Source organism: Misgurnus anguillicaudatus, chromosome 20, assembly GCF_027580225.2.
Source record: "Misgurnus anguillicaudatus chromosome 20, ASM2758022v2, whole genome shotgun sequence".
In the NCBI taxonomy this organism is placed as follows: Eukaryota; Metazoa; Chordata; class Actinopteri; order Cypriniformes; family Cobitidae; genus Misgurnus; species Misgurnus anguillicaudatus.
The window spans coordinates 15378261-15392040 of record NC_073356.2 but is presented as its reverse complement, the minus strand read 5'-3'; the positions used below and the strand labels follow the sequence as shown (position 1 = coordinate 15392040).

The window sequence follows — 13780 nt, the reverse complement described above, 5'->3', positions numbered from 1 at the left end:
GACTTAAATTTAACTTTATGAATGTTATTTTTTCAAGACCCCGCGGGAGTTTACCCAAGTCTTAAAAGTCATACCTCCGTTCCCGAAATGCGCTGTCCACAGAAACACAAAACGAAAAGCTCCGATCGCACTTCAATCCATTTTTAATCATCATCTTTTTTTAAGAGGATGCACATCATAGTGCACGCAAATCCTGCCAAAGACTATATTTCAGGTGTTGTGATGTGTATACAGCGAGTTTGGCGAGAAACAAGCCCGTGGCTTACCCAAGCATGACCAGGTTCTGAAACATAAGAGGACCCAGAAGCGAACAAAATCAACAATGCTTTATTGAAAATCAACTTAAACAGTCGGGCTGTCAAGTCCCGAGGCACCAACAGCGCAGCGCGTCAACCGTGTTTTTTACCTCACTGCTTCAAAGTCGTTTAACGGTGTTACTCCCTTTTCACTCAGATCTGCTCTCTACTGCGCCCTGCACGCGCTCTCCAGGTAAGCGATTGGAGGACGGAAAGCAAGAAATTACCGCAATAAACCATAATTTGCCAAAAAGTGCAATTTATCTTCTTTTAGGAACCATTCCTTTTGTGATAGCGCAAATGATTGAGGAGTTACGGTTAAATGAATAGCGCTTTCCGAGTCCTTTAGCGGATAACGTAAGCAACGTACCAAACACATTAAAAACAGCCTTTAATGGTAAATTTGGTTTTCTTAATGCAGATTTATTAATTAGAGAGGCTATTAAACAATACATAGTGCATATTTACGCATAAAAACGTATGAGTGGAGTGTTTTTGGCACTGTGAATCTGCTGGTTAATTAAATTAAATGCAATAAATACATTTATTAATATAACTAACTTGTATTATTAAACTGCATTCATTAATGCGTTCAGGGATTAATAATAATTTCAAGTGAGATGGCATCTCCCATCAGATGTTCATATTAACAACAAAAAGAAAATCTTGTTCTTTGTATATTTATAAATCAAACAGACACAATGTTGGATGTAGCGTAAAACATTGTAATAAGGCACATAGCCTAAATGACCATACTAATTTCCATATTTTCATACTTCCCATATTAGTGACAATATGCATAAGAAGATGAGTCCACCCATCCACACAATGGCACTTTTAAAGGAAAAAATGGGAAAAGATAAAAAATCATGTCTATGTCCAATCCCTCACTTATTAGTAACATAAGGTTAAAAATACACATTTTGTCCGTAATTTAACTAAGGTTTACTACAGTGTGACTCCAAAATGTTTTATCTCATATGGCAACATACCGTAATACCGTTATACCGGCTGAAGAGTGAAAAATACCTTGATATGAATTTTTGCTCATACCGCCCACCCCTAGGATGAGCAAATGATGACAGAAGATTCATTTTGAGATTGAGTTTAACCATTATGGTTGTGGTTTGTATGAATTGAGCCCTGCTCCTGGGACGGTGTTAATGGAAGGCATCCATTTATTTCAAAATAACTTATTCCAATGACCCTTAATCAATGTATATCACGTATATTATAACTGTGAAACCCATGACACGTTGTGATTTTAGTGTTGACATGGCAAGGATTTCACACAACCAAAAATAAATGGGGAAATCCAGTGTATATTTGGGCTATTTCTTTGCTGGTGTGATGTAGTTTTAGCTAATATGTGGTTTTTCCAAATTTGTCTTTAGTTTTGTTTGCGTGGGGCATTTAGAGTACTGTTTAATTTTGATGTTCCCCTTTAAGCATGCTGAGTGACTTGAAGAAGGAACATTTGTGTCCTCTCAGTTCAGCCTGAATCAGAACAGACTTCCTCTGTATGTCCTCGACTGTTCTCATCTCACACCTGCCTTCTTGAAGAACAGCCAGCGGTAACATTAGCAGGAAGTGGTGTAGGATATTTGTAACAGACTTTCATTAGCAGTTTGAGCTTATTCTGTGAAGTTGGAGAAAATATCTTTCAGTTTTGACACATAAAGAATGATGCGGTGTTAATGTTGGTGTCCCCCTGTGGTGAAAATCAAGTTTTATGATGTTTTTTAGGACAAACCATGTATGTGCAAATTCATCATTCAACACCATTACTGAGTATTGTCTCCATAAAATTGGAATTTCTAAAGTTTTCTCATTCTCGTGGTTTGAAATCGCATCGGTATCCTATGTCACAAACATGTACCAATGACAGTAGAATGAACGATCAGTAGTTCAGTGCAGTAGCCATAGATATTTTCTATGGATGCTGCATACGCTCGGCACTAAAATGATCGCTGCACAGCTGCTTCAGCTTTACTTCTGTGATATTCACACATGCTTCTTACACATGCAGGGTGAGTGCTGTAACCTGTTAAGATCACCTCAAAAAATGTGTGGTGTAAATGCGCAGTTCACATACACATTGTTAAACTGTATTTTACAGTTATGTGTCTGAAACTGACGAATGTAGCATCTATTTACATATATAGACCATTTTGCAAGATGTAAACAACACTGGTCCAGAAGCACTTCTTGTTTTAGTTTTTTTAACACTGAACAAAATATTAAAGGGACATTCCACTTTTTTTTTTAAATACAAACTTTCCAGCTCCCCTAGAGTTAAACATTTGATTTGTACCTTTTTTGGAATCCATTCAGCTGATCTTCGGGTATGGCGGTATCGCTTTTAGTATAGCTTAGCACAGTCCATTGAATCTGATTAGACCATTAGCATCGCGCTAAAAATAACCAAAGAGTTTAGATATTTTCTATTTAAAACTTGACTGTTTTGTAGTTACATCGTGTACTAAGTCCGACAGAAAATTAAAAGTTGCGATTTTCTAGGCAGATATGACTAGGAACTATACTCTCATTCTGGTGTAATAATCAAGGACTTTGTTGCTGTAACATGGCTGCAGCAGGCGTAGTGATATTACGCACTGCCCGAACATAGTCCCCTGCCATTGACATTACTAAGGGGGCTATTTTTGGGCAGTGCGTAGTATCTTTGCGCCTGCTACAGCCATGTTACAGCAGCAAAGTCCTTGACATGGCATTTGCTTATAGTACAAAACATCTTTGATCAGAAAGACGAGAAAGAGACACAAAGGTTAAGGTCTAATAGAAGGTAAAGGGCGTCAAGACCTTACACCAGACTTTATGGTCATCACCTCATAGCACCTGTCATATTTATAATATCTATATCTAGAGATCCATCTCTCATATATAGGTATATATCCTCTCTGTAGGTTTGTGCACATATTTATACCTGTTCATTTTACATATTGCCTATTTTTAATGTACTGTATGCATAAATACAAAATACAATGAATGCATACTATAGCTTTAATAGTGTATAAAATTAATAACTCAATTAAAAACAAGAATCTGTCTGTCAAGGCTTAATCTGTTGTTATCTTCTTAAACACTAGCTTTAACTCTCCCATATTTTAAAACTGTGGTAAACATTTAGTTAAAGCAACACCAAAGAGTTTTTTTTTACCTTAAAATAACGTTTCCGAAAAAGTATCAGTCGTTTATCTACTCGAAACAGGGTGAATGGGACTTTCACATTCGCTTTGCAGTCCTCTGTCGGCCAAAACCACACTAAAGAAGTTTCCAACCGTCGGGTCACAGTCCTGTAGTTCAAATGAAAACTACAAAAACTTGCTTTACGGCAGACCTACAATCCAATCAGAGCCAGCTTTGCTGCAGTAGGCTAAATTATTTACGACAGTGGTAATGGACACTTCTGCTTCCAACCTGTAGGGGGAGCAAAGAGCAAAAACTCTTTAGTGTTGCTTTAAAACCAAATGAGTGGCAAATGTCTGCACATATTTTTATATTTCGAAAACAATATAAACTGAAAAACATGTATACGGTGAAATATACCGTTACCGTGAAATAAAATGACTCATTCCGGATTTTTGGTCACACCCCTACGCCCCTATATTTTTCAATTTTATCATCATAAGTGGTTATCTGATATACTGATAAAGCCAATACTTCTGCCAATATTTGGTATTTACAGTTATGGCATTGGTAGATCCATTAAAAATTTTGCACAGAAAACTTAAGTTCATCCAGCTGGATCTAAATTCCTCTATGCTTTCTCTATAATAAATAGCATGAAAGTGTTTTCCAGTCAAATGAGTTGGGGTTTTACGTTCTGCCTTCATAGATCAGCAATGTGGGAAATTTGCTGTTACAAATAAAAGTATTTAAGGAAAGGCCTGATTTATTCACTAAAATGAAAATGTTATTAGCTTAACTGGAAGCGTCAGCACTGAAGCCCTATTTTTGACCTTCCTATAATGATGTTTGGAGAAGTGTTTTGGTTTAAGCAGACAATATATAGACAGTACAATTGGTGTTAATCAGGATAAAAATAGACAGAGGTTTTCTTCAGAGCAGATGTTTAATTCTCAAACACAATGGGCCCTATTTTAACGATTAAGTGCAAGTTCACTAAGCACGTGTCTGAATCCACTTTTGCTAGTTTAACGGCAGGAACAATCATCGGCGCTTTTAGTGTGTTAAATATGCAAAGGTATTTATAATTGGAGTGGTTGTCTCATTGTCTCTCTCTCTCTCTCCGTTTTTGTTTCTTTTAACATCTGTTCCTGCCGGGTGAAATCTGATCATCTCTTCATCACTACATCCATTCGTTTATTCATCGATCTGTGAAACAACATCATCTGAATGCTCTCCAAAGTAGCAGTAAGTATGCATGCAGTCATTTTAAACATTGTAAACATTGTTATCTATGTATCTACCTAAAATCTAGGTCAGATTAGTTAAGCAACCACAGAGCAATGTCTTGGCGGCAACCACACATATGACAGCGATGACATTTGCAGTTAAAATATAACATTTTAATTTGCTTTCTGTCAATATTAAAGTAATCTGTGCAGTAAAGTGTTCCCCCCGGGATCGAACCTATGACCAATTGAGCTAAGTTCTTTATCTTTATTATAACCAGGTTGCTGAGCATTAATTTTTCCTGACCTTTTTGTTAGGAGAAACCATGTGTAGTCGTGGAGCGCAGCCACTTACACATTCCTCATTTGTAGTGTTATGTTAGAGAGTGCTGCCGGCTGCTAAATCCATTGACTGTGTTTGCTTTCGGTCTGCACAACAGAAGAACCTTGAGGGGTACGTGGGGTTCGCCAACCTCCCCAACCAAGTGTACAGAAAGTCTGTGAAGAGGGGCTTTGAGTTCACTCTCATGGTCGTCGGTGAGTACCTTCTCTCCTGTTTATGTCATTTAATAGAAGTTATTTACCCTCAAAATGTTATTGGGAACGGAAAATAGGGGGGTCATGACCAAGTATGCAGTGGTATGTTGATCTTACCCACTCATGTGTTTAGCAGTATACTGTTTCACGCGGGAAGCTTCATGGCAGCCGCTGGCAACTGTTAGCTGAAATGCATTAGTGATGGATTTCGCAGAACAGAACGAGAGAGCAGGGTTTGAAGAAACTCGTTCAAAACAAATGTGCTTCCAATTCTCCGCTAGGGTTTTTCCCCTTCTGTGGAATGTGTGTGTGTTGCTAACCTACTGGGTGGGAAGTTTCCTGTAATCTCATTCATTCGGCCTGGCTTGAAGACTCTTCAATCTACCTTCACGTTCACCCTGTGGTCCTCAAACACATAACCCACGCCTGCCACTAGCTCCCACCTGGGGTCATCTCATGTCCCACTAGCTCCAGAGGGATTTCAGAGCAGTAGTAGCAGTTTAAAGGCCTGGAACATCAGCATTCCAGAATTCCATCTCCACGGGGTTTGGGAGGAGTGTTTTTTGCGGAGTTTCCCCCCTCTGCTGCATGCTGGGCAGGAAACCGGCTTTTAAATAGCAATTTACTGTACAGCATGTAATTAGAATTGCAGAATAATTGAATAAGTGCAGCCACTGTCAAACCGATCCAACAGAATCTCTCTCTTGTGGTGCTTTTGGCTGATAAAAGGAGAGTTCACACTGCCCCGAAAAACGGCAACAAACGGCAACATCCAGCGGATGTTTGGTGTTTGTTTTCATCCGTTGAAATCAAGATTAGCTTTGTTGTCAAGCTGTATACAGACCAAAGTTTTAAGGGCCGTTCACATTATAACGATAACTATAACTATAAAAAATTTAGTTTTATAAAATGTTTTATATTAAAGACAAAAGCGGAGTTCACACCATAACGATAAAGATACAACAAACGATGTTAGATGTGTAACGGTACGCAAAAAGGGGGGGGCACGATTCGGTGCGTACCTCGGTTTTGAATCCACGTTTCGGTTCATTTTCGGTACAGTAAGGGGGTAATGTAAACATTAAACTGCAGGTTGTTTATTACTATAAACTAGGCTTGCCGCGATAGTCGGTGAAACGGTGATAACCGGTGCTTCAGCCTCTGACCGGTTAGATCACTTGCCCACCGCGACACCGTTCACCGTCGTTTTGATATTTTCGTGTAATTAAATCATTTAGTTTTGTTAGAGAGAGCAAACACTAACATCTGAATGTGTCTGCTGCCTGAATTTAGCGGAGCTGAACGTGCGTCACATCACAGAGCAGCAGGTTTCAGATTTAATTTATTCATGTCAGAGTGTGCGAGGCGAGCTGACTGATGATGACAGAATCCGCGTGCTTACTCGTTTTTGTTATAATATACATATATGATGTTTAATATAAGCGAGATCGTTTTGTTGTTGTGTTTTTCATCAAGAAAAATAATAAACCCATCATTCAAGCAGCGCTTTTATGGAGAAGTAGCCGGTTGCTCTGCTTGGGACTTGCGGGTTATGTGAGAATTACCTGCGCACATTGACTCAAGCACTTAATTAAACCAGCTGTTGCACTGACATTGCACGCAAATTCATACGCGATTTAACGCAGCTTACCCAAGCAAACAGTTGCGTAATTCAAAAGTGAAAGTGAAATGTGCACGTCTGCATGCGCATTTATAAGCCCCTCCCACCCGGTGATACCGGGATCACCGAGTTTGTGACGCGCCGATTAACCGGTGGGAAAATTACGGCACCGCGGCAACCCTACTATAAACTTTTTCCCCTTTTTTTAAACACTTTTTATTAAAATATAATATATAAAATATATATATAATAAAAAAAGACGGTAAGTCTTTTCTTAACCTTAAACGTTTTCTACTAAAACCTTGCACTAAACTAACAAATTCAATTCTTGAATACATTTATGACCAAAAAAGTTTTGATTTATTTTGGATTGTTTAACTCAGTATTGAATTGGCTATGTACCATCTGCATAAAAATACTATTACTGTTCTATGTGTAACTGCAAGCAACATGATGATACTTATTATACACTCATATTGAGATGAATGAGTTGCATACATAGCCATCTTTTATCTTTTGCACGTTTCTCCTAATCTTTGCTTGTGTCGTCGATGTAAGCTGTGACTTAAACTAACGAACCCCTCCACAGCTGAGTAAGCCCGGGTTACAGCTCTTCTCTGTCCCGACCAGCTGAATGCATTGTGACAATGATATGATGGACGTGATGTGCAGATGAAAAATCTGATCGCGCATTCCTTATTCTCGTTGTCACAGAAAGTGCGTCTCATGATTGCGTAGCAACGAAAGACGCGCAACTTCTCACGCACTTTTGAAAGAACAAAACAGCGCGTTGACACGCGTTTAACACACACTTTTAGGCGCAAAACGTAAGCGTCCCCGTAAACGTGTACATCAATAATCAAACGAATATACAACTAAGTAAATAAAAATCTTTCTGCGGGCCGAATTATGTTATATGTTTGACAGAAGACTTGCGCTGAACGCGGAGACTTCCGCCACTTAATGTTCGTGTGGAAACGCACACAACATATTATGTTTCACCTTTGTTCTGGACACAAAAGATTGCATACGGCCATTCGGTGCACATGTGCATTGTGCCGATAGCCCTGTACCGAAACGGTCCGGTACGAATACACGTACCGTTACACCCCTAAACGATATCGTTGGGATCACTTTCTGAACAATTTTTCCCCCACCTGATGAGCGATACACCATTGACAGCCAATCAAATCTGTTTGAACTTCATGTGCACGTGCACTTGAAATGACAGTGGAAAAGCTCAATCCGCAGGTCTGTAACATAAAATTACCTCAGGTATCCACCGCTGATGCAATTGCTGTGAAATTCACTACGTAATGCTTTTTTCCTACCACACTGACTATGCCAAAAGGTAAGATATTAACTTAGAGTACGCAAACTAGATTCACTGTTTAGACTTACACAAAACGCAGCGTGTTGAGGACATCTGCTGGCTAGCATAATTAACCCAGAATTAGCATAAAGTTATAATTATAGTGTAGACGCTAATATAGTTATTGTTATAGTTAACATTATAGTTTTCGTTATAATGTGAACAGCCCTTTACACAAGTACACAGGACAAGTGCTGCATAAGGGGCCGTTTCACATGTGGAAAACGCTAGGTGCGTAGGTTCTTGTCACATGATCTGAGGTGCTGAGATGCTCTTACGGCATTCTGAAACGTTGAAATGTTTTTAACTCGATGCGGTGTGGACACGCCTGGAAAAAACAAGCGTGTCCCATCGTGTGCGCGTCGCTTCCATTAAGTAACAAACTTGAAGTAACGAACTTGAATGTGCAAAAGACGCTGTGAATCACCTCTAAGAAAACAACAGACACGCACTTAACCTTTCGTAATAAAATTTTCTTACTTGCCTCTCTATCGCCATCTCTGTTTGAAACATAAAATTTCACATACTTTTACATGATTTATTTACATGTATTCAAAAACAACTGACATTTCCTGCAAAATTAAAAAAATCTCAATAGACTAAACAAGTAAAAAAATGTATTAATACTAGGGTCGTTAAATATAATCGTTTTTACAATGCATTGCGATGCGGTATTTATTCACATTAGCATCTATGCAAAGTTCTTTAGGATCTAAAGCACGTCACTCAATCGAGACTTTAAAGTATCTGATTTGATCCAGAAACATTTTAGATATGCTGGTTGGAAGTCTTCTCACATTTCCTCACAAGTCTTCCTAACATTCTTTTATCGGGGAAAGCATATAAACGCGTAAGCAAAAAACTATCAGCACAGGTAGTTTTTTGCTCATTACCCTGATTTCGCGTTGCATGTTAACACCTTAACTAGCTTTCTCCCAGTTTTGTTCATGTGTGTATATGTTTCTGTGTGTGAAAGATAAACGTCACATGTGGAAGTATACGCAAAGTAACGCATAAAAGTCAGAATTACCGTCTGCTATGCTATGTACTATAGGCGGTGACATCACTGTTTTCGAGAAACCTGACAAATATCCAAATCCTATGTATAGCCGGTTTATTGATTTGCATGTAAACTCATGAAAACAGGTTTCTATACTAAGCAGATTTTTTAAGTTCCTGTATGGTATCCGCTTATTGTGTAAAAATGACACGCTTACCTATTGACACAATAATCGCAATGGAATCGAGTCGTGAGACCAGTGGCGATTTACACCTCTAGTAAAATCTAAAACAAGAACTAAACATTATACTAAGCTAAACTAAACATAACACACAGACTTAACAAGACCATATGAAGTGCATGTGTGCAAACAGTTCACGTATTGATGTTCATTCAGCATTTGTAGGGACTTGGAGTGTTTGAGCAGTTTACGATTTGTGACTTGTAAACCCGGACGTAATCTTATTTAATCATGAACCGTTATCATGGTGATGAGGAGTCACCTTACCACGTCCATTAAAACGCAGGTGCAACTTGTCATTGTTGCATGCCAGGTAACATATTCAGTTTTTTAAAGGGAAATTTGTGTGGATAAGACAAAGTGGATGTACACCAGGTTTTTTAATGTTTTGGGATCTGTCTGTTTGCTCACAAAAGGGGAGAGTCAACTGACAAGTAAAACTCATTCATTATTAATTATTTATGATTAACTCATAACCCAGAGTTTGTAGGGATTGACCTTCATCTTGACTTAACAGTAACAGATACATTTATTTTTAATAAGTTGATTTCTCCATCTATATGTAGTCCCAAAATGTATTAAAAATTAATCGTCACACTCTTCTAAAATGTACTATACATATTACAATAAAATTATTGATTACTTTTTCTAATGAATCAAAGCAGCTGTCTAGAATGAGAATGCTTTCCCCCCAATAGCACCTGCAGTCGACTATCAAGAAGCAAAGCTTGGTGTGATATAACTATGGCATACCGGCCATTTAAATCAAGAGGGGTGCGAGTCCATTCATATGTCCCACCTAAAAGTCCTGTTACCATTATGCCCATAGGAACCCAGGTGATGTAGCTCGATGTGTGGCTGCATGATGTTTACCCTTATACATCTAGGAATTAGCTTTTATTTTAGCTCTTTATACTGTCACTGCTGTAGTTTGTCACGTTACGTATTTCAATGTACAAATTGTCACTGACATCTGTATGCATAGCAAATAAAACTTGAAACTGAGAAAAGCCACTGTCCTGCGTTCCGCATGTCATCGGATAAGTTGTACGTTCTTTCCCTCCCAGTCTGACCTTTTCCTGCTTCCAAGCTCCCCACATTCCCCCGCCCCATCATACGACAGGGAGTTCCTCTGGACTAAACCCCCCTGGTTTACACAGCTGTGGGATATTTCCTTTAAAGGAAGCGTGCTGGACTATCACTGATCCGCTGCTGAGGTTTGGGCAGAGATGATCTGCCGGGCTCCACTGGCAGTGATTCGCATCTCAAACTCTTCAATCGCAGCACTTTACATGCATTGTAGTGTTCTGCTGTGTTTCAGAGCTGTTCTGTGCTGAAATGCATTTTGTAATACAAGAGATTGTATTGCTATTATCTGCTTTAGGCAGACCTGAAAGGATTGGACCACAAGCAATTTCGTAACACATAGAGACAGGGCGGAGTACAGATAACATGGTTTTGCATTTTTCGGCAGCTGACAGGAAATTCACGGTGTGTCATCATTGTAGAAACTGAGGTAATGAAGACTTCTAATTTATATCTGATGTTCGTATACTCTAAATATTGGACAGAACACTCCGCTGGGATTAAAATGAGTTGAACCCAATTGCTGGATTGTTGTTACTCAACCATGGGTTGAAACCACCCAGCATTGGGTCGTGTGGTAAACAGAATTTGCAGTCATTTGCTCACTGTCAATGTCATTGCGGACTTATGTGATTTACTTTTTTGCCGTACACAAATGGAGATATTTAGCTCTCAGCTGCAAATCCAATACAACAAAAGCAGACAGTGCATCGTCAATAGTTATCGTAAAAGTCTATGGGGCGGTTTCCCAGAGAGGGATTAGACTATATTTCTTAAAATACATCAGTGCCCTTTGTTTTGCCTCAAAATGCACACTAATAATGTTTTTAGTGAGGCATGTTTGATAAAACTAGTTATATTAATTAAACTAAGGTCTAGTCCTGGTTTAAGCTAATCCCTGTGCAGGAAACCACCCCTATAACTCTTGCTCTTCTACAGCTGTTTGAGAGCTTTGTATGATAACAAAGCAAATATTTTATTAGCCGAATATCTTCGCTCACGATTCCCACTTCCCCCCCAAGCTCTCATATCACTTTCTCATATACACATTTTATTATGCTGCATGAAGACATCAGGTTTGACATCAATGACACCAAACGCTATTGGTTGATTACTAACCATTTGCAGTTCGGCATGTGGAAGTAGAAATGAGATTCGGAAGTCTGGAAAAGTCCTCGGCTAGACAGACACCAATATCGGCCTATATTCTGTATCTGCAGATAAATGGAGTTTTTACAACTATCGGACATCAGCCAATTGATTCATAACAGCCGATGATCAGGGCAGATTATATCCTGGCAATCAAAAGGGATGGACAATGCACCAGAACTCAGTGCAAGTGCAAGGTTTGTGTGCGTGACGAATTTGAAGGATAACAAATACGAAAAAACTTATTCGGAGTACAGTGTGCAAAACCCAATCTTAATCCTGACCTAAATGGACATTTTGAAGGCGGTTTTGTTCTTTTAGTAAAAACAACATAATTTCATGGTATGGTTTACATTTACATGGAATGTAAATGCTCATGCAATTGCCATTTTTCAGGGCTTGCACAAACCCTTTTCAGTTTAAACAATGAATTTCTCCAGACATCTGCCATCTACAATGTTGTAAAAAACTGCATATATCTAGCAATGAAATTCTTTTTCTTTTGGCAGACCTGTATTCAGGATCATATGTTTTACCGCAGTAACTTGACCATAATGGCTGTTTCTCTGGTCTCTACGCTACGCCGGTTCCCCTCCAGAGATGCAGCCAGCATGACTGCGCCTCTCCATCACTCACTGTCTGCTTTTACCGTTGCCCTAATTCAGAATGACATTTTAGAGAAGACTATATTTCACCCCCTGTTTTCACAAGACCCCAGGCCTGTTTTCAAAGACCACTTTTAGTGAGCATAAATCCTGTTTTTTCTCGTTCTGTTCAAAGAAAGCTATTGGTTTTGTATCTCTCCAGGCTTTGTGTGGAAGACGTCTCTGTTGTGACACTGAGGTCAGCGTTCCTGTGACCTTACGGAAAATATTTAGGATCTGAAAGAAAGTCGTCTTTGTTTGAAGGTTCCCTCCCAGTTTTAAGTGGCCAGAATCAGGTTCTGTGGTTGGCACTGGGTTGGGCACTTGGTAAAGGTCAGGGGAACAACCCAGCGTTGCTTTGTGCCAGCGTGCTGTCAGCTTCTCCTACACTGTCCTCTTTGTTCTCGGCTTTTCAGGAAGCAAGTTGCCACGCATCCAGTTGACGAAGTATTTTCGGATGCTTGGGAGAATTGTTTAGTGAAAAAGTTATTTGTTGATGGAGACATGCATTGTGGGGGAGTGCTGGATGTGTGTGGAAATCAAATGTCAGCACTGAATATTACCTTTTTACAAACGTATTTATTTATTTATTTCCTATATGTTCGCTAGAGTGCAGCCTAAAATCTGTGTGAAATTCTCGTTTTTTTTTAAGTATAATTTTCCCTCTAGTTAGTTCTTTTTCCTGATCTGTACTTAATCATATAGAGTCTATGTGTCCGGCTAATACTTGGACTCTCCTGTGGTTTATGGAATTCCAAAATTTTTCAGATGCAGTCTATGATTCCCAGACACACAGAGCAACACCATATAAGATTGTCAAAGATGGTCGCGTTATGCCACTACTCCAGATTGATTTCCTGTTTTTTAGATAAGCTAACTGAAATATCTCAGGCATTTCAAGCATTGAGAGTTCACAGAGTTTCAGTTGTGGCCTTGTAGATGTTCGCCAATGCTCAATGTCAAGATTAAGCCAATGCAGAATGTACACCCTTTGGAATAGGTTTGCAAATCTGCTAAAGGTTTTTAAACATGTTCAAATGTGTTTGAGTGCCACACATTTACTGGCAGCTGAACGCATTGTCAAATTTTATTGAGTAGCATAATTAAGTATGGTAAAATGCGTACTTATGCTTTCCGATATAATTCAGTTTTTTGCCGAATTGGACATGCCTGAATTTAAAAGAGTCATCTACCAACATACTTTGAAGTAAATTGATCAAATTTTTATTATTTTACAGAAAACGTATTTCTATTTTTAACATTTTTGATGATGCAGGACCTCCCAGCGGCTCTGCAGAGTTCAAGGGGTTAAAAAAATCCATTTTCTGTTAGCAAAAATATTTTTTTAATAACCCAACCCAACATGCAAGGTGTCTATTGAATACATTCTGCAGATTTTGAGTCACAGTAAGAGCTGATAAGTTTTTGGTGTTGTGAAATCTTTCTGATGTAATCTCT

General features: G+C 38.9%; 1 protein-coding gene across 2 annotated transcripts in view; it reads left to right on the top strand.

Annotated features, from left to right (window-relative positions):
* septin7a (septin 7a) overlaps positions 1–13780 on the top strand; it is a 57872-nt gene that overhangs the window by 5218 nt on the left and 38874 nt on the right. For both annotated transcript variants that reach the window (XM_073858159.1, XM_073858158.1), the window contains exon 2: positions 5105–5209. In XM_073858159.1, the coding sequence (XP_073714260.1) occupies positions 5105–5209 (105 nt within the window). The remainder of the gene's footprint in view (positions 1–5104; positions 5210–13780) is intronic.